Genomic DNA, 20,683 nt, shown 5'->3' with positions numbered 1-20,683 from the left:
TAAAGAGGATAGAGCGGGGCCCGAATCAGCGGTCTCGCGTCAGGTTTTTACTTGTATACAGTACAAGCGCACGTAAACCCTACACACTACGACCCGTCCCCATCTGTGTGCGACCTCAGAACGGTGGCAGATGGCCGATTGGCCTGACTTTGTGGAAAGCCCCTCCGGAGAGTGTCGCCGGGCGAAGGGTCAGATGTCAGCACAACATCTGCCGCCACCCCAACCCCCCCGCCCCTGTTGTGCGTCCCGTCCCATGGTGTCGCCGACCTGTTGCTACTCCGGCGAGACGACCCAGAAGTGAGCGCATAGGTGGCGGGGTTTTTTTTTGGGGGGGGGGGGGGGCAATGAGGACAACTCGGAAGAGGGATGACAGAATAGATAATAACAGTATCAGCCTTACCCCGGAGATAATTCCGCCGCTGTCCTGGAGTTATATGATACCTCCCGAACACCTGATATTTGCTCAGCTTCTGATTTGTGCCCTTCTTTTCAAGTCGTCTTTATTTACCTTTCCAGCGGTCCAGTTTACCTGCTGCCGCCGCCGAGTTTATCCCTTGTTCACCCTTGTTGGAGCAGCTGCTTCGCTCTGTTTGTTTTGAACACAGCCAAGACTCCATTAAAGAGCCGTTGCCTTTCCTTTGTCTTAACCGCCCCCCACCGTAACCCTCGGGTTTTTATACGTTCGGGCTGTTATTTCGGCAATCGATCTGGATGCACGTAAAAGCCACTTTGTGCTGAGCGTGTATTTGACAGGCTCTCGCCAAGTTAAAGAGCAAACTGTTAGCATTCTTCGCCTCGCGTGCGCTACGGTCGACATACCGCTCGCACCTCGGTCTGAGTGTGTTTGGGCAGCGTCCGTGTGCTCTGAGGTAAAGGTGCAGGGGCGCTATCTGTTTGTCTTTTGGGTCTCCGTGTGAGACGCCGGGCTGCCTCGCGAGGGCCAGGAAGGCCAGACCTACTTCCAGGAGCCACGAAAAGAGGCGTCCGGCGAGCCCCGATCGGGGTTTTCGGGGTTAGGGATCAAGACGGGAGCGTTTTTGGAAATTCCTTTGGAACCGGAGAACTCTTCCTTCTTCGGAAACCCAACCAAACCAGTTTCTTTCTTTCCGATTTCATTGTCTACGCCACCTGTGTGTGTGTGTGTGTGTGTGTGTGTGTGTCCGGGAGTAACCTGGACCCAGTTAGGGTTGGGTGAGTTGGCGCTAGTTATTCGAAACGTATTTATCAGCTCTATGAAAAGAAAGAAGCTGCACAGAGCGGATGGCGGAAACTCATGGAGCTCGATGATGATGAAACGCATAAAGTATTTAAAAGAAAATGTTTTTCAGGAGGCAGATAGCGGGTGGAGGAGGAGGGGGAGGAGGTGTAATATTTGAACACACCCAACTCAGTCAACTTTGAATGGAGGGGGGAAAAAAACAATGGGTCCACTCATCCCTCACTCCCCCGCTCTTCCTCTCTTATTTCTTCCCACCTCACTCTTGATTTCTACGCGGCGGTCGACGAGGGAGGGGGCCGCCAATCCGAAAAAAACCCGCGCGAAAACAAAAGACCGTCTAAAAAAGTACAAATAAAGACCCGCTTGGCGCGTTGGATAAATCAGGATTTCAAAATTGTTTTCAAGACTCTCCCTGCAGATACTCGGGGACTTCTCGGAACTCCGGGATTTATTTATTTACATTTGGAAAATCTTTTTCGTGTCCCGAATTGATAAAAAAAAAAAAAAAAGAAGGGGAGGGTGGTGGGGGTGGAGGGGGGGGGGTGAACGGGAAAAGCATTATTGTGGTAAATTCTCACGGTGAGGAGCTCACGTTTGTGTGGGAATGATGCCTCGAGGACGGGGGGCCGAACGGGGCTCCATGGAAAGGAAGGAGGAAGGGTGGCGGTGCAGGAGGGAGAGGAAGGAGGGGTGAAATGCGACGGAGCAGCAGCTGCTGTCTCCTCATTAACATGCGCACCTGCTCCCCGCGGCCTTTTTCCAGCGAGCTCGTGTGGCGCCTCACGACCTCAGCACCCGCCACCACTGGGGCTTAACAGGACTGGCCTTCTCGCAGCCAGAGTTGCCCCCCCCCCCCTCGCCCCCTTCGCCCCCTTCGCCCCCCCCAGCCCACTCTGCGGAGCGCACAGTCGTCCCCCTGTCCCTCTCCTGGAAGAATTCACATCAGGAATCTTCTGTCGAGGCCGACGGAAATTGTCCCCGAAATCGAATGGGACGGCCTTCTCGCTCGTAAAAGCGTGTTCTCTCATAGCTTATAAGAATAATAATGATAATATTAAGAATAAGAATAAGAATAAGAATAAGAATAAGAATAAGAATAGGAATAGGAATAAGAATAAGAAAAAAAAAAGAAAAAGAAAAAGAAAAAGAAAAAGAAAAAGAAAAAGAATAGGAATAAGAATAAGAATAAGAATGGGAATAGGAATAGGAATAGGAATAGGAATAAGAGTAAGAGTAAGAGTAAGAGTAAGAGTAAGAGTAAGAGTAAAAGTAAGAATAAGAATAAGAATAAGAATAAGAATAAGAATAACAAAAAGAAAAAGAAAAAGAAAAAGAAAAAGAAAAAGAAAAAGGATAAGGATAAGGATAAGGATAAGGATAAGGATAAGGATAAGAATAAGAATAAGAATAAGAATAAGAATAGGAATAAGAATAGGAATAGGAATAAGAATAGCTTTATTCATCCCGAAGGAAATTGTTGTGCCTGAGTTACAAGTAAAAACATAACAATAATAAATAATAGTAGAAAATTGTCTAAAAAAAAGGGGGGGAGGGGGAGGGGGAGGGAGAATAAGACATACAAATCAACTATAAAGTGTCTAAGTAACAAGTCAAGGCTATAAAGTGTCTAAAGGTCTTAAGTACCAGGTGAAAGATATGGAATGCACAAGAGTATGAAAAAATGTTGCATTTGCAGCTATTATGAAATGAAATATTGCACAGTTATGAATATATATACAGATTAATCCCAACCATTAAAAACTCCAAAGAGAAGTTTGTGCGCGCGCAGGTTATACGACACAAGCGCTCCGTTCACGTATTACGGTTCACCGTGAGTTCAGCCCAACAAGCAAATGCACCCGCATGTATGCGGATATGTTTCATTTATTCTGAACAGAAGGGAGTGCAGGTTGCTGTTTACACCACCCCAATGTAGTTGGTGTAGCATTAAACTGTGAAATCGCCGCGATGACAGAACATCTCGTGTTGCGTTGCTGTGTTTCTATGTTGCGAAAGGCCCGTCGGTTATTTCCTCCCCTTTCGGAGAGCGAGGGGCTCCTCCGAAGAGGCCTCGCTAGTAGCGCCTGAGAGCTGTGACATGGAATATCCACAGAACTAACAGGATAATCCCATGTGCTTTGGTAGCTTGATCTTATTGGGATTAAATACCTTCACGGAAGGAGAGGGAGGCCCTTCGTTCTCGACCGCTTCGGGATGCGCGCACTTTTCCGTTTCAGGAATTGTGGCTGCACTCACACTCGCCATGCGTGCTTTGCATCGCCGTGATGGTCAGGCATTTTGTCCACTAGAGGGCAGCGTAGAGCTCAGAGTTCGCGACCAACTTCCGGGTTCTTCGCGCTTCATTTTTTCCATTTCCTTTCGCTGGTCTCACTTAAGCATACGGTGCAACATGGGCCGAGGCTCCAGATGATACCGTTTCAGAGAATGACACCAGAAAGAAACTTCCGTTCGTGTATTTGCATATTTGACGAAGAGCAATCCTGAAGCTGTTCGGTTCAGGAGCTCCAGACAGAAGTATCCACTACCTTTTTCCTAAACAACCACTTGCAAGCGCCAGGACCCAACTTTAATTCAATCAACCCTCGCGGACATCCTTACAAAACAAAGCGCTAAGCTACTTCTACGAGTTGGATGTTTTGAAAACAGCCCAGATCTGTCACATCTATATCCACTGCCATCGTATTGCTACTCCTTGGTTCTGCCCACTGCTCCACAACAGGGATGCACAGAATTTGAAAACAAATAAAGTAAAACAATAGTTTTAAAAACACACACGTTGGTTAGCGACGCTTACTTGTCCGAATCTCAGCTCCAGAAATGCAGCACTGGAATTGTTACTCATCAGTCCTCCTTCCAAAAATCCTCTGTTGTGACTCTCTATATTCAATTTACACATATCTGTATTTATATTTATACATTTCTGTCTTCATGCCATCAAATATCTGTCATCTCTTCACCGTACCAGCTGTTTGTATCTGCACTTCATACCTTATAGTTTATCGTTGACTGTTTAATGCATTAGTGTAATGGACTGTTTAATTTGCACTCTAGGATTATTATTATTTTTTTGTTAATTTTTTTTGCCAATTTTTTGAAATTGACGATAAAGCTGACATTGACTTTTCCCAGTGATCATTAGAATGGGTCTGGACCCAGGCAGGCTCCACGGATGTCAACTTCTTTTTCGCACAGTTAGCATTAGCATCACAGAATGGTTGCAAAGCTTTGGTGGAACTTTGGGGAAACTCTGCTCTGCATTACACCGTGCGTGTTTGCGTACCGAAAACTGAAAACCGACCGTTTCACAATTATGTGATAGTTGATATTTATCAGTATAATAGCCGGTTCTAATCCTTGCAAATGCAAAAATTAGCCAGAGACTGTCAATGAAAAGGGGACAGCGTGCTATTTGGGATTTGGCTGTGCTAATCGTATTTAGAGCTTGTAAGAAAGCGATAAATTTACCCCGGAGTTGCCAACTTCAGATAGATAAGAAGCTATAAATGTCCTGTTTTTTTTGTTTTTTTTTAAACCCACTGCCCCGATTTGGTTACTTTGGGTTTTCAACCGACGAGTCTAGAAATATCACTTGAGGCTGTTCATCGGATGTCACACAGCTCCGTGTGTAACCACAAATAGCTTCGACGCCGCTTTTGTTTCACGTGCGAAGTGTGAAACACAAACTGACACACAGGATCATTGGAATTTCCCTTCCAGGATCGGGAGATTCACGTGCATTACATTATACTTACAAAACCAGGATGTCCGGCACTCAGTGCAACAACGAAATAAGAAGTAAAAGAACATTTCAGATGGTAAATATTTATCAAATTTATCAAAACCATGTCAGTACTTTCAGGCCATTGCCATGCTAACTCTTACAAATGCAAACTAGCTAAATGACTACTGCAATTTCTTGCAAAAACGAGATATTTTAACCAGAAATCACGGAGGGAGTGCGTTTTTCGGTTTGACATGACAAATAACACCGCAAAGTATGTGCTAACACTAGCGTAGGTTGAATGCTGGAAGATGCAACATTAGCAAATTAGCTAACAGCTAGCGTGCGAAAGAGTATGATGTCGGCGCCGAAGGCGAGAGGTTTGTTCTCGTTCCCACAACCGTGACATTTCGTACGTCTACGAGCTTCCATCTTGCGTGAGAATCTCAGGCGCGGAACAACGGGAAAGTCCCCGTAGATCCCGCCTACACGTCACGAGCGCTAAGCTACGGAGTCATGTTGGCGGTTGTTTAATGTTAGCCTGGAGCTACTGCAGGGAGGTGCTTGGATGAATTTCTTCCCGCCGCTCTGCCTGATCCGTACATGCCGTTTGGCCTCGGCCGACTCGTCGCAAAGGTATTGCCACCTTTTCGGTCGGACGCTTTCCTCTCTGGAGAACATCAGGATGCCTCTTTTCAAGAATTTCTGGCCATTAGCGAGTCTTCCTATGGCTCGCTCAAAGTGTTACATTGATTTTCATACTTCCACCCTTGACACTATCCATCACTTAACCATCGGCGCCAGTGGGAAGGCTTGTCTGATGACACTTCGATGACGCCGTTTTTCAAATATCCTGAAATATAAGAAGGACACGATTTCTTCCCGCAGCCTCTTTTTGCTCTTCGTGAGGGATGGTGGAAATGCTTTACCGAAAAATACAAAACATGTCCCGCCGTCCATAAAATGACAGAATCGGCGTCACTATTCATTTTCCTCGGGTGAAAATTTCCATCGGTCAAAACGTCCAGAGCTGCGCCCGAACCGCAACCGAGGAAGTCCCGACCGCGGATCTCGAAGTCGCGTTAAAAAATGCGGAAGGCGTTTCTTCGGGAGCGGGCGACGGAGCAAAAATGACGCTCGGCCAAGGTAACGTGTCCGTTCCCCGCATGGTGACACGCCACCACCCAGTGTTTATGCAGCGGGCAGCCTAGCATGAGATGTTTTCTTTTCCTTGCCACAATCCTAAGGCTGCCTAATCCCCCTGAGAGGGACACTCTGTCTAAACATACGCCTGTCCCTGCACAGGGACCACCGCTCACACACAGCGACACACACACACACACACACACACACTAACAGCAGACCCCCCTGGGAATGTTAGGGGACATGGTCCTGCCAGCCCCTCAGGGCTAATAGACTCGCTGTCTCTGGTCGGATATTTGAGTGAAACAGCAAGGTTTCTGCCGTGGGAAGGCATTTCAAGCAAACGTGTTGTGCGTGTGTGTGAGAAAAACGTAACAGCATTCAAAGCGAGTTTGTCCATTGCATACCGTGAAAAGTAAATAAAAAGGAATTCCTATATTTTCTAGGAATCTATCGCGTTGATTTAGGTTGGGTCCCGTTCCTCGTCCGATCGGGGAGTGAATCCGCCCGGAGCCGCGGACGCTTTGAAGTCGCCGTAGCGTCGGCCCGCGGCTCAGAACCGGGGGAATAGATGGCGCCTTGTGCTCGGGATGAATGAGTGCCGACAAAAGGGTCGGAGGGAGCGCGTTTCATCCCCGAGAGATGCCGAAGGGTGCCATGACGGCCGCTCCTCTTGTGTGACAACTTTTGGAAAGGACGGATTAGGAGCAGGAATTCCAAATACCGCACGTGTTTTTGTTCCCCTTCTCCCGATGCCATTGAGGAGACGCTTTGTTTCGACGCCGGACCGAGCCTCTCCGGCCACCCAGCGTTGTTGACAGCCGCGTCGAGTTCCCCCGGAGGTGATGAATATGGGAGGCGGCGAGGAAGAGCTACCGAAGCGCATCAGAAGTGCTTATTTTCTTTTTTCCGTCTCAAATGACGTCCAAACTAGTTTCAAAAGCGCATTTGTTTTGGCGCTTATTTTGACGGTAGAGTTAAACCTCACACAACGATTCCTGTATCAAATATCCGACGATCCAAAACCTTGACTCGAAATGACGTGCGAATGGTTTTTGTGACATGTGAATGGTTTTTACCGTAGAACTTCGGCTTCCGAACGCCCCTAATCACGAACAAATCGGCCGACCGACGGAAATTTTGAATCGAACACGCTAACAAACACGGGCTTTCCGTTGTTGTGGCGTTGTAGCACAGTCGTGCGTGCTACTCCGCGTTGTTTACATCGTTCTTTGTAGCGTTCTCGGCCCTCATAATGGCTCCAAAAAAGTTAAGAAATGAGGAATTTCGCTTGATCTGAAGAAGGAAATGCACTTTATACCTCATAATGTCATGTTCACTGTTTAATGCAATAGTGCACTCTATTATTATTATTTTGTTAATTTCATTTCACCGTGAGATTAAGAGAAAACGTCTTGATTCCTCTGTGTGTCGAGTAAATGTGGAGATATTGACAATAAAGCTGACTTTGACTTTGAAAAAATTAAAATAAACGCTAAATATGAGAACGGCGTTCGTGGTACTGATCTTGCCAAACACTACGACATGGCTAAGTCAACCATCTGTGCAATCCTGGACGACAAAGATGCGCTAAAGACGGTATATGTGGCTAAAGGGGGGTATACGTTAACAACAAAAACATCTCAAGTATTAGAAGAAGTAGTTGTTGTTAGTTTGGATTCATGAACGGCAGCTAGCTGGAGATAGCGTTAGCGAAGGCATCATGTGTGAGAAGGCCTCCGTTTTTTTTTTGCCACAAATAAATCCAAACAAAAGTTTCAAAAGCGCATAGTAGGATATTTAGGACTGGAGAACGGATTCATGGGATTCCCACTGATTTTGCACGGGAAACATTGATTCATTTCACAAACGTTTCGGTGAACCCGGCCTCTCGCCCAATAGCAGCAGGGCTAGGCTAGCAGGACATACTGAATACACAATAAATCAGATGTTATCGTTTTCCAGCTGGTTTTAACATACGGAAGTGTTTTCCACAAATCAGCCTTCTTCGGCAGATTGGTGGAACTAACCAAAGGAATTACCAAAAACCCCAACGCCCCCCCCCCCCCAGACCAGGTACTTTTTTTTTAAAGTTGAGGGATTTTTTTTAATTTTTTTTTATCCCCGTTAAAAAACTCCTCCGGTGAGAAAGGGGCTCTTGTTAACTTTATTTTTCACGTGCCACTTGAAAAAAGTACATTTTTTTCATGTTTCCTTTAGTGATTTCTTCACCGTTATCATTCATCCATGATTCTTTTTCGTCCATCTCGGACTGTTTTAACCATTAAATAACCTAAAGGTGAAACAAAACCGAACAAAACACTTCACGCCTATTTTCAAAATTGTGATTTACACCGCCGGGATGAGCATTTTCAAATGTATGACTTTGCTATAAACCCCCCCTCACCCCCCCTCGTATTTTCCAAATGTACAATGACCCTACTAATCTTTTGTAGCCTTTAAATTTAAATGCGAATTTGCTCAATTTTCTGCCGATGGGTTAAAGGATTAACAGTTCAAGCATGTCACTGAGCTCTTAAGAGACAATGACTCCAGCGCAGAATACATGGATAATCTTCCCCGTGTGTGTGTGTAGAAGCCCAGGACGGTGTGTGTAGGTGTGTGTCTCTGCTGTGTGTGGGCCCCCGGTTGCTGAGCCGTGGATATCCTCGGGTGGGGAAGGGGAGGTGTGTGTGTGTGTGTGTGTGTGTGACACCCCTCCAGCTCCTCTCATTGTGATTGTAAACGCACAAATGTGTCCTTCTGATCCGCGGCAGCTCCCTCTCCCTTTTCTCCCTCCCTGGGAACCCGGAACGTCGGGGTCCGAGCGGCATTTATCACACGGACGTAACCTGTGAGAAACATCACAGGAGCGTTTCCCTCTCCGCCCTCCCCGATCGGGGCCGAGCCTTGTTTTATAGCCCGAAACACATTGTTCTAGTCGGGCGTCGGTAGAAAGATGAATGTCCCGTTTAAAGCCTTGTTTCTCATTGTCGTGTTGCCATGTTGTAAAAGCTCCGTAGCGGGACCTTCTTTTAGGAGTCGTGGCGACTCTGAGTTATCGACCGCGTTATTGCCGGCCGAGGCTGATTTACGAGCCTGATAGCGGACAAAGGCACGACCCCGGTAGAACACGATTGTCTTATTATAAATGTTGTCGAACCGCAAAGACTTAGAAAGGAACCGGATTTTTTGGGGGGGGGATTCCTACTGACTGGTGGGACTTGTTGCTGCTTTTGTAGAACAAATGAATGATTGACATCCATTGACGACTGTAGAAAATCTATATTTTTGCATATATTTAGCCATACTGGATTGATATTTTTCCTTTTTTTTTCATTTTGTGTGGAATCTCACTTTTTTTTTTTGGTCTGGCAAGTTTAAAAATCACTTTCTGTCACTTTAAAAATCAAACCCTATCATATCTTTCTCGGCATAACTTGTTCTCTGTGACAAATTATTTCTATATTTTTGTACTTTAGCACCGTTGGTGTCCAAGTAACGCTATTTCAATCCTCTCTAAGTGTGAACATATGGCAGTACTGACAAGTTGACAACTTTTAACTTTTAGTTTTAAACTTTGACAATAAATTTCTACCATGTTGGTCGCGACTTACTTACTTAAAGTGACGACAAACAAAAAGTCAAACTTCTCTTATTGCCCTCCAACAAATGTGAAATTTTTTTTTGTCACCGTGTGCATCAGTCTCAATTTTACTGGATGCATTTTACTAACAAGTCAAATAATTGATTTTATCGAAAATAATCTGCGTTAAAAGAGTGCTTTTCACTGGATTGCGTTCACCCGTCCACGAACCGATGGCGGCCACGTGAGGCGCGAACCGGACCGGCAGGAATCGAAACCGCAAACCTTCAGATTGGAGGAACGCCTAATATTTACCCTGAAAAATATAACTTTATTCCGGTGAAACTACCATACAATTTATACCATATAATCTGATCTATTACCAGTCTTCAATTAAAGAAAAAAGTAATGCAGGGCAATTAATGGATTTTAACGTCTGACCCGGTTTTTCGGAAAATCGGGTCATCGCAGGTCTCGGTCAAGAGGGGATGCAAAGGTTCACGTCTTCATTCGGGAAATCATTGAACTCCATCGAAGCCGTCCAGCTGGGTTTTAGAACAGGTGGAAGATGTAGAAGTATAAAAGTCTGCAGTATCTATCTTGTGAAAAAAAAGGGCTGACCCTCCAACTTGTTTGTCCTCAGGTGCTTGGAAGGATACGTCGGGAGCAGGTGCCAGTTTCCCGATCCGTGCGTGAGCTCGCCGTGCACAAACGGCGGCACGTGTAGCGCCGTTACCAAGGGGAACACCGTGGATTTCGTCTGCACCTGCAGACCCGGCTACACCGAGCGTCGCTGCCTGACGCCCATCAACAATGCCTGCGTCGGCACGCCGTGTCGCAACGGGGGCACTTGCGAGTTGGAAAACGCGCAGACATACAAGTGCCGTTGCCCTCCTGGATGGTCAGGTAAACAAGCCGGTCCAGAGGGGATCAATTCCCCAAAAGGACGATTTTATCGAAGCGCTCGGAACCCCGAGCGTTGCAAGGAAAAAAATGTAATTTGAGCGTTATCCCTTTCAGGCAACTTGTGCCAACATCCCGACCCCTGTGCCTCGAACCCGTGTGCCAACGGCGGCCAGTGCTCTGCTTTCGAGTCCAACTTCGTCTGCGCCTGCCTGCCCTTCTTCAGCGGAAAGACCTGTAAACAGGACGTTGACGAGTGCGCTACAGCTCCGTCGCCCTGCAAGAACGGCGGCCGCTGCGTCAACACGGAGGGCGGTTATCGATGCGATTGTACGACAGAGTACATGGGCAAGCACTGCGAGAGCCGCTACATGCCCTGCAACCCGTCACCCTGTCTGAACGGAGGCACCTGCATCCTAAAGGGAGGGACCAGCTATGAATGTTCCTGCGTGCCAGGTAACTCCACAAAGCAAAAGAAAGTTTAAGGTTATTTTGACGCGATTATCTGCCATGTCGTCCTTGAAAGACAATCCATTGAAGCCTGGTGAGAGAAATCATTTGAAACGACTATTATAAAATTCCCAACCCAGAAAGTTAACATTTTTATAAAAAATATTCATAAATATTTTATCATTTATTAATAATAAATAATATTGTCAGCTATTATTATTATTATTATTAATAATAATAATAATAATAATAATAACAATAATAATAACAATAATAATAATAATGATTAATAATAATAATGTTAATTAATAATAATGCATACTCGATGTTCATCTGTCTCTGACTAGTTGAGTTTCGTATATGAATTTTCTCGGTCGTCCAATGACTGGCCATTTAGCCGCTGTGTGTGAAACTAACTGCCTTACAGACGGGCAAAGATGATATCGGTGGTCGACTATTTGTCCACTAGTGGCTGAAAGACGACTGAATTTTCCGTGTTAGCACTTCGCTTTCCTGCTTCATGTAAACATGAACGATCAGATCCCGACTTCCTTGATCCTGAACCCCCTCAGCACCGTTCCAGGGACCTCCTCTGCCCCTTGGCGTGCTTGAAGCAAACACAGGTTACTCACTGCATTGCGTCTCAGTTCCTGGCTTTCACCTAGAAACGTCAGTTTGGCGATGATGTCATTTAAGACGTTCCTGTTTATGTTACGGCCTTTCTTGCGTACGCGTGTGTGATTCGGTGTGTATATTGTATGAACAGGGGGCAGCAGGAAGGCATAGGGGCTTATCACGAGGAAATAGTCAAAGGACAACATCCTCTTCACATGGCAGAGTGAGGCAAATGTTTCTGGACTGGGGTCCTGGCCGCCACCCCATCACCTCCAAACAGGCGTATATTTACACTTTGTCTGAGTCCGAAAGTCCAAGAAATGAATGTGTACAGCGTCTTTCCATCTCATCGCCTTACGACGGCAATTTATTGTTGCTACCCTTCTGTTTTTTTGTTCAAATTACACAAAAAAGACATCATGTTTTTAGAGTCGTCGGCGGGTGGATTTTCGTTTTTTGGCGGCATCGTCGACTTGAGGTTTGTCCTTGTGTCTAGACTATAAGCGACGCTAAGCAGCTGCTGGTTTTATATTCATATCTACCGCACAGACACGAGAGAGCAGCCAATCTCATCAGCCTCAACCGCTGATGTCTTTTGTAAAAGCGGAGAAATAACAGCCCTGGCACTGCCAGCGCAGACCTCGACCGCCTCGCGTTCCCAACCATGCCATTTGTGGTTGCCTATTGTGTAACTGTATGGCAGAGAGTGTGTTGTTACAAGAGGAAGTTGCCACAAACCTCAGGAGGGTACAGTTGCCTTCCTTTACGGGAGAAGAAATACAGCTGACCGCATTTAACTGCAGAGATACCTCACTGTTTTTGTTATAAATGAAACTACATTGTCTAAAATGAAGTTTCAGAGACACAAGCGGAAGAAGAGTTGGGGCCACCGGTAAAAGCAATGGGGGCCTTGTGTTGAGGGTTGTATGCTAGTATGCTAGTATGCTTCTTCCTAACGCTGTCGCTCAAGTCCAGTGCAAAATCTACAGTGACGAGATTCCGAGTCAACAACAATCCCGCTATCACGATGTCTCGCTCGGTTTCGGGTGATTACGTTTAACTAGATTACGAAATCTACTTATCATCAAGTCATTCTCTCGGATTGTAGAGCAGCGCACATTTGGGTAAACGACAAGCAGACCATGATGTCCGTCTCACAGTCCGGGAGTGCATTTTTACACCCGTGGCAGAAATATGGGTTTACAGAGAAAAAGACCGAAGCAATTTTCAGAAATGCAAACCAAGGCGCAATCATAAGGCTTGGCTCTGACTATTTTCCTCTCGGTCATAGGTTTTACAGGAAAGAACTGCAACCACAACATTGATGACTGTCCGGGCCACGGGTGCGAGAACGGCGGGACGTGCGTCGACGGAGTCAACACCTACAACTGCCAGTGTAAACCAGAATTCACAGGTCCGTCCTCTCGCAAATTTCCGCGCAATTATCCGAGGCGGTTACTGTCACCGCGCTCAAACATTCACCTCCGCAGGTCAACTCTGCACGGAGGATGTCGACGAGTGCCAGCTCATGCCCAACGCTTGCCAAAACGGCGGCACGTGCCACAACACCTTCGGCCGCTACCAGTGCGTATGCGTGAACGGGTGGGCGGGGGACGATTGCAGCGAGAACATCGACGACTGCGCCAGCGCCGCCTGCCACGAGGGGTCCACCTGTCATGATCGCGTCGCTTCCTTCTTCTGCGAATGCCCTCCCAGCCGCACAGGTATGTTAGCAGCGGTGACGCTCGGTGAGGTTCTGTGGCCGAGGAGTAGCCAGAAAAATCCTGGAATAACAAGCGCCCCCTACCATGAGGCAGGGGAACTGCGTGCCTCACTTAGTGGCTTGTCGCAGCCGTTTTATGATTGCTCAGCACAAGACACTAGTAACACATGCAGTTGTTGACGAAAAACACTGTATACTGGAAATGTAGTCCATATAGCAAAAGTCTTTAGACATATTAATAGACAGCAATACTGTCTTAGTGCAGAGTATGCCGGCGATCTGGCGTCATTGCACAATCTATGCTGAGGCTCAGCAGTCCGTGGCCTCACCCACCTATCTTTTCAGTATTAATCCAGTAATTTTGAATTAAAAAAGCATCTAAAACTGATGATGTTAAATGAAAAATGCCTTTTTAGTGCGCATCATTGATAAATATATCAACTTTTTTTTTTCATTTTACATTTTTTTCTTTTCAAGATTGGCAAGTGAGGCACGGCCTCTTCTGCCTCCCCTGGCTGAACATCACTGGCTAGCAGCTACTGTTTTGTGGCTCGATGCATCACAAGAATTATTTGGCTAATATTCTGCAACTACCTTTGGAAAACCATTGGACCCATAAATAACAGTTTTTCAGTCACGTTTTCCACGTATCTGTTTTTAGCTTCACTTTTGGTGTCAAGAATTATTTAGCTGGAGCTCAGAACCAACGCTCCCCTGAATGATCCTTTTTTTTCGAAGAAGATTTCAACAAGTAAAGTCTCCAACAATTATCTTTGGGGGGACCTTCTTGGGGACCTTCTTGCAGCGAGGCGGAAGTGCTAAACACTACGCCACCTTGCCACATTGTGGCCCTGTTTTCCGTTCCTTTCGGAGGAAAACTGTGTAATTCTGGCGTCGTCTTAAAGAAAACATGCCGTTGGTCTTCGTCAGTGTGTTCGGCGTTCAGGCATAATTTTATTGTGGCTTGCGGAGGATACATGAAGTACAAAATAAAAAAAAATCAACAAACTAAAATTAAATGCTGTAAAAGTCAACACCAGTGAGAAAATACACTGCCTGGAGAAAGTGCTGATCTTCCGCTTCTCCTGTGGTTTTGGTGTCCGAAACAGACTGGAATCATGGGTGTGTGCGTTTTTATTTTATTTCATTTTATTTCAACGAATGAAATGTACAACTTCAACATCACAAGGTTCTTCATCGTTTTCCGTAAGACAAGTTAATGCAGTAGCTGCGATTATTTTTTCCCTTTTTAGCTCTAATTTTTGGGCGTGGCATGAATTGGTGCTGCGCACAGCCCGGTATCTTCAGGTGTGCATTCAGATGGGTGACACAATGACGGAAAAACATTGAAAGATATTCCCTCATTTATCTTTTTCAATGACGTTTCAATTTGAAAATCCACTCTGTCGTTTTGCTTTGGCGGATTACACCGGTTTACTCAGGTGTTTCTTCGGTCGCCCTCAAGTTGAGTTGGATAAGATGCAAAAGAAGGGTATCGGTCTGTCCTGCAGTTTCACGGCAAATAGCGTTTATCCATTGACGTACACAGAATGCGATGCTTGCAACTAACCACGCCATTGGGAGTAACGTTGGCGTTTTGCACACGAGTACGAAGAATTGGGAGTCGAACCGCCGACCTTTCAATCGAAGAAACGCCTGCTCCAACAGCCGAGCCAGCAGCGGCTTTGTTTTCGGTCGCATTTGCCCTCCTCCGGCGGAAGAGATGGAGTTTGTGTAAAGTTGTACTTCGAAAAGCAACAAAGGTTATGGATTTATAATAATCTGTGGGATTTTACGGATACAAATATACAATGTATTTGTGCGGATCGCTGTTGTATCGGGTTGGATTTAAGGCCTGAAACTTTCACGCAGGAGGGTTGCCGGTTGCATCAAACATACTCGCCATACAACCCGACGGTGACACATTCACAAATTGACTATTTTTCCTGGAGTTTGAATGTCCTCCCAGTGCATACGGGTTACTTTCCTTTCTTCCCATGGTCCTACAGCATACAGTAGGCTCTTCCCAAATTTGGTGACCCCAAATTAGCTAGATGTTTGAAAGAGGGAGTGAATAGCTGTATGTCTCCACATGTTGCCGTGTGATCGACCAAGGGTTAATCCTGCTTCCAGCACCTCGGTTGACCTGCGGCACAAGTGGTATAGATAATGAATGAATGAATGAATGAATGAATACATTGTCGTTATTCTTCCAGGTCTGCTCTGCCAGCTGAATGACGCATGCATCAGCAACCCTTGCAAGAAGGGTTCCAACTGCGACACCAACCCCGTCACCGGAAATCACTTCTGTACCTGCCCTCCCGGCTACGTGGGCGCCACCTGCGATCAGGACGTGGACGAGTGCTTGCTGGGTAAAGCGCACGCCGCGCCGCGCCGTCGCCCGCCGTCAGTTGTCAGTTCACCGCCGTCGGCATCGGTCCCCGGAATCTGAACGGAGAGCAAAGCAAACATTTATTTTTAAAGACACAGATTGTGAAAGTGATACCGGGACAGACAATTAAATGCCATTTTAGAGCCAAAACAGGAGCTCATTTATACACCCCGCTATTATGGCAATAGAAACACCCGCAGGGGTATTATTGTTGCGATCACATACAGCTGAGGTTTTGGTTTTTGGCTTCATAAAAAAAAAACAACAACCCTAAACCGCCATCATCTGGTTCATATTCAAATGGCTTTTTTTTTCTTTCTTAAAGTTCCTCCGCCTTCACAGAGATATAACTTAAGATAAAGATTTCTTTTTTTAAACAGGTACCAACCCTTGTGAGCATGCAGGGAAGTGCATAAACACCAAGGGCTCGTTCCAGTGTAACTGCCAGCTGGGCTACACGGGGGCCCGCTGCGAAATGGACATCAACGAGTGCTTGTCCAACAAGTGCATGAACGAGGCCACCTGCTTGGACCAGATCGGAGCCTTCCAGTGCATCTGCATGCCTGGTAAGCCTTCGCCTCGACTGCAAGGGGGAACTCGTCCTCGGGGGAGTTATCGCGTGACTGTTGCTCGTGCCGTCGGTTATTCTGTTACATTCGTAACATTCACAATGACTTATTAATAAAAAAAAATCCAGCTGTCGTAGGGCTATTATGGGGGAAAAAAAGATTCAGTTCCTGTGCTCCTCCTAGCCTACCGAAGGCCTGTTGAGCAAGACGCTGATCAGTGGTTGCAGAAGAGGTTCAGGGAACAATTTCCTTCAAAGGAATTAGTACAAAAAAACAACCAAAAAAAACATAAAAACATTGCAATCATGTATTTGTGTGTGTATAAATGGACATTTGTATCTATACGTTTATGTGCGTTCATATATTGTGTATATCTATTCTGTATACATATATGTATATACACACATATATAAAACTTATATATGAGTCTTTATACAGTTTATACACGCATGCATATATATATATATATATCCATGTATATATCTACTGTATGCAAATTAATGTATGCATATGTACATGCATAGATTCAGTGTATATACATGTATATATGCGTTTATATAAGTATTTATATACTGTGTACTTTATATTACTATGTAATATTATATATTTTTATATATTAACAGGAGCTATATTATTATATTATATATCAATATTATATATTATAAATGTGTTATATGAATATTTTATATACAAATAAAAATTTCCAATATTTTAGTCAAAAATGAGCAGGAAGAATTGGCATATAATGCAATACACACACACACACACACACACACACGCATATATATTTATATGCTGTATATATATACATATATATACTTATACATATATACACGCATATGCAAAAGATCAAATAAAATTGTCCACGTTTTTAACAAAAAATAAGCAGGAAAACTTGCAGTTTTTGGTGTTATTTCACCCCCCCCCCAAGAAAAAAAAAATCATGTTTATACATTTCAACCTTTATTCCATGATTATATTCTACTTTTTTCAACAATAACAGCCTGCTGTCAGAATCCTGGATGAATCCAAGCAAAGACTCACAACCAAATTCTGTTATTGCATTTTTTTTGCAGCACTTTGGGGGGGGGGGTTGGGCCTGGGTGGGGGGTCTGTGCTTCCACTTAATTCACTTTTAGGTATTTCTATCTAAGTAGAACCGCAGCGTTTCGATCCATTGGCTGTTTAAGCAAACCAGGGCAGTTGCGCGTCTCCGGGTCGGTTGCGGTCGCGTCTGGCCGTCCTGAGCCCGGCCTCCCGTCAGCCTCACTTCTCCTCGTCAGATGAGTGTGAGACCGAACTCAGAGAGAATTACTTTTTCAGCCACTAACTGACGCTCTGTGGTTTAAAAGATCAGTTTCCCCTCCCGGCGTTGCTGTTTGCACCCTCAGGTATCCGCTTTCAGCTCCACGGGAGCCGACGCGAGTTGGTGTTAGACCCGACTTTGTGATTATAGAGTTCGAATATCCAAATAACGAGGGGGACGTTTCATTTCGGGAAGAGGAAATGAAATGTTTATTCAATCTTTTGCTCTTGTTGGCCTTCGGTCCCGAGAAAAGGTCTTCTTAATGTGACGTCGGTCCAAGACGGACACATGGTGTGTCCATTCAGATTCTTTATTAACCCTCATATTATGTTAAGGGTCAATTTGACCCATTTCACCCATTGACCCAATGGGTCAAATTGACCCTTAACATAATATGAGGGTTAAATAGCATCAAAAGCAAGATGAAAAATAAAGCTGGTCAGTAATCAACACCACAACTGGCACGATATAAATAATATAAAAATGATAATCACAATAATATAGAAATAATATCAAGGCAAATATCAGGTGCGTGAAGAAAAACAACATTACATTACATTACATTACATTGCATTTGGCCGGTGCTTTTATCCATAGCGACTTACAATAGAGGACATAGGGACTGCAAATACACTTGCAAATACACGATGCACAGGAAATATACAGAACAGTAAGCTTGGGTTAGTGAGGGTTTTTTTTTTTTTTTTTCTTTTTTTTTTGACAGACACACACAAACGTACACACACACACACACTGCATAGCCTAACTTGCTGCCAACCTGATCTGGGGCATCAGCACAGTAAAAAGTCCTGAAAGAAAAACGTTTTTACCTGTTTCTTGAAGGTTGAGATAGATGATGCTAGTCTTGTTGCTTCTGGGAGTTTGTTCCCCCACTGAGGTAGTAGAACTGAGAACAGTTTTGCCTGGGATCGCTTAGAGCGGGCAAAAGGTACTGCTAATAGGTACTGCTAATAACAACACGGTTTGCAAATATTTATCCCAGCTTGGTTTCTATTAATATTATTATTATTGTTACCTATAATCATAATGGGATTTTGGAAAATAGAAAAATCCCAATTAATGGTTTTAAATTGTCGCTACAGTGTGAAATCACCTCGCGGCGCATGTTTGTGTGTGTGTGTGTGTGTCTCCATTTAATCCATGCATCCCCCCCCCCCCCCTTCTCCTCCCTTGCTAATTGGCCAGGCTACAAGGGGGAGTTCTGCGAGATCGATACGGACGAGTGCGCCAGCAGCCCCTGCCTGAACAACGGCAAATGCATCGACAAGATCAACACCTTCAACTGCAAGTGCCCCACAGGTGAGGCCGCGGTAGGGTGGGATGGAGGAGCCGCTGAGGTCGATCTTCTCTTTTCTACCTCGTTTCTCTCCCTCTGAAACACAAACACACTTGCACATACGCAAACACCTCTGCAGACGGTCTCTAATCCCCAGCCCTGGGGCAGGCTTACCAGCCCCGGGTAGCCCGGGAGGAAGGCAGCAATCGAGGAGGAGGAGGAAGAGGAGGAGGAGGAGGAGAAAAAAAAAATCTATTGGCTTGTGGAAGTTTTTTTTTTTTTTTGAACAAGTTTGAACAAACTTTATTAAATTAAAAAAAAAAAACAAAAAAAAAAACGGTGGGGTTGTCATCTTTTGGACGCTTCCCACAGAAGGCGTATTTTTTTGAAAAGGGGGGAGCGAGAAAAAAGAAAAGTTGTCTTACATAATAAAAAAATCCAGAAATGGCGCCAAGAGTAGAGCCGTTTTGATCAGGCGTATTGATGTTTTTGTTCCGGGGAGGGGTGAAGGAATGCAACGGCTGGATCTTGAATAGAGAGAAAAATAGAAAAGAAAACTCTTCAGACTTAGCAAGTGGAGTTTGTGTGTGTGTGTGTGTGTGTGTTTCGGATTCTTTCAGTGAGATCATCGAGGTGGAAGTGATGTTTTTTTGGAGAAATAGCAAACAGGGTGGATCAAAGAAGGCCCGGGCGTAGCGGGAGAGGCGGGATTCCTCCCGTTGAGAGGGGAAAAAAAAAAAGAAAGGAAGATGGAAAGAAAGAAAGAAAGAAAAAAAAAGGTTTAGAACAGAGAAGGGGTAGAGGAATTGAACGCAGAAGCTTAGAGGCGAAGAAAAAAAACACCACCGTGAGAGAGAGAGAGAGAGAGAGAAGAGAGAGGGGTGGTGGAAGTGTGTTGTGGGAGGCGGGATGGAAGAATGGTGGCGGTGATGGGGGGGGGGGGGGGGGGACGCACAAACCGTTATGTTGAAGCAGGAAAGGGGGGGTTAACCGCCCTGCTTGAGATGTAAATTTGTCCCTGTAGCGAGCCAGGCCTGAGGCGAGCCCCCCCTTTTTTTTCATTTCTGTACATGGAATAGCCATGGAAACCCCGCTGAGCGCCATTGAAATGTGTGATTCCAGCAGTCTGGGGGATAAATCCGTCTTTGGCTGCAGAGGTACAGGCGAGAGTGCGCGCTGTGTTATCTATATGTGTGTGTGTGCGTGTGTGTGTGTGTGTGTGCCACTTAGTCGCTTGCGATCGAGACTTATTATTTGTGTAGGGATGCATACATTTGTGACTGGGTGAATTTTATTTTTCTTTTTTTTTGGGGGGGGGCTTTTGATTCGGTGTTTTTTAAAGAATTTGCACTTTTCCATTGTACTCTGACGATCTAACGGCAAATTCGTCCCACTGTCTTTGCCAGACAAGAACAGCGTCCTCTGTGCGTGATTATTGTTCGATTCGGCTGCCTCACCTTTAAGTTTGCCAGTCGAAAAATCACTAATAATCTGAATCCATAATCCGAATCTGATAATCCGACCTTTAGTCGGATTACCACCTTTGCAGGTCTACTCCAGCTTTACTAATAAACAGCAGGAGAGTCCCTGGCTCGATTCCGAAGAGGCTGAATTGTCTCCGTAAGGCAGGGTGAACCCTGCAATTCACCCAGTGACAGCTAGGAAAGGCTCCTCTGCAACTTATGAATGAATGAATGAATGATATGTGACTTAAGAAAACCAATAACACCTTTTTACT

The 20,683-nt window shown here is 45.2% G+C and overlaps 1 protein-coding gene across 2 annotated transcripts in view; it reads left to right on the top strand.

Annotated features, from left to right (window-relative positions):
* Window positions 1-20,683, top strand: part of notch1b (notch receptor 1b) — a 52,630-nt gene that overhangs the window by 7,426 nt on the left and 24,521 nt on the right. For both annotated transcript variants that reach the window (XM_086169332.1, XM_086169331.1), the window contains exons 3-9: window positions 10,334-10,596; window positions 10,711-11,049; window positions 12,950-13,072; window positions 13,149-13,382; window positions 15,598-15,753; window positions 16,154-16,339; window positions 18,855-18,968. In XM_086169332.1, coding sequence (XP_086025458.1) covers window positions 10,334-10,596; window positions 10,711-11,049; window positions 12,950-13,072; window positions 13,149-13,382; window positions 15,598-15,753; window positions 16,154-16,339; window positions 18,855-18,968 — 1,415 coding nt within the window. The remainder of the gene's footprint in view (window positions 1-10,333; window positions 10,597-10,710; window positions 11,050-12,949; window positions 13,073-13,148; window positions 13,383-15,597; window positions 15,754-16,153; window positions 16,340-18,854; window positions 18,969-20,683) is intronic.

Source organism: Fistularia commersonii, chromosome 22, assembly GCF_037954325.1.
Source record: "Fistularia commersonii isolate RoL2024-O1a breed Wild chromosome 22, RoL_Fcom_v1.0, whole genome shotgun sequence".
Classification (NCBI taxonomy): Eukaryota; Metazoa; Chordata; class Actinopteri; order Syngnathiformes; family Fistulariidae; genus Fistularia; species Fistularia commersonii.
This window is presented reverse-complemented; position numbering and strand designations above follow the sequence as displayed.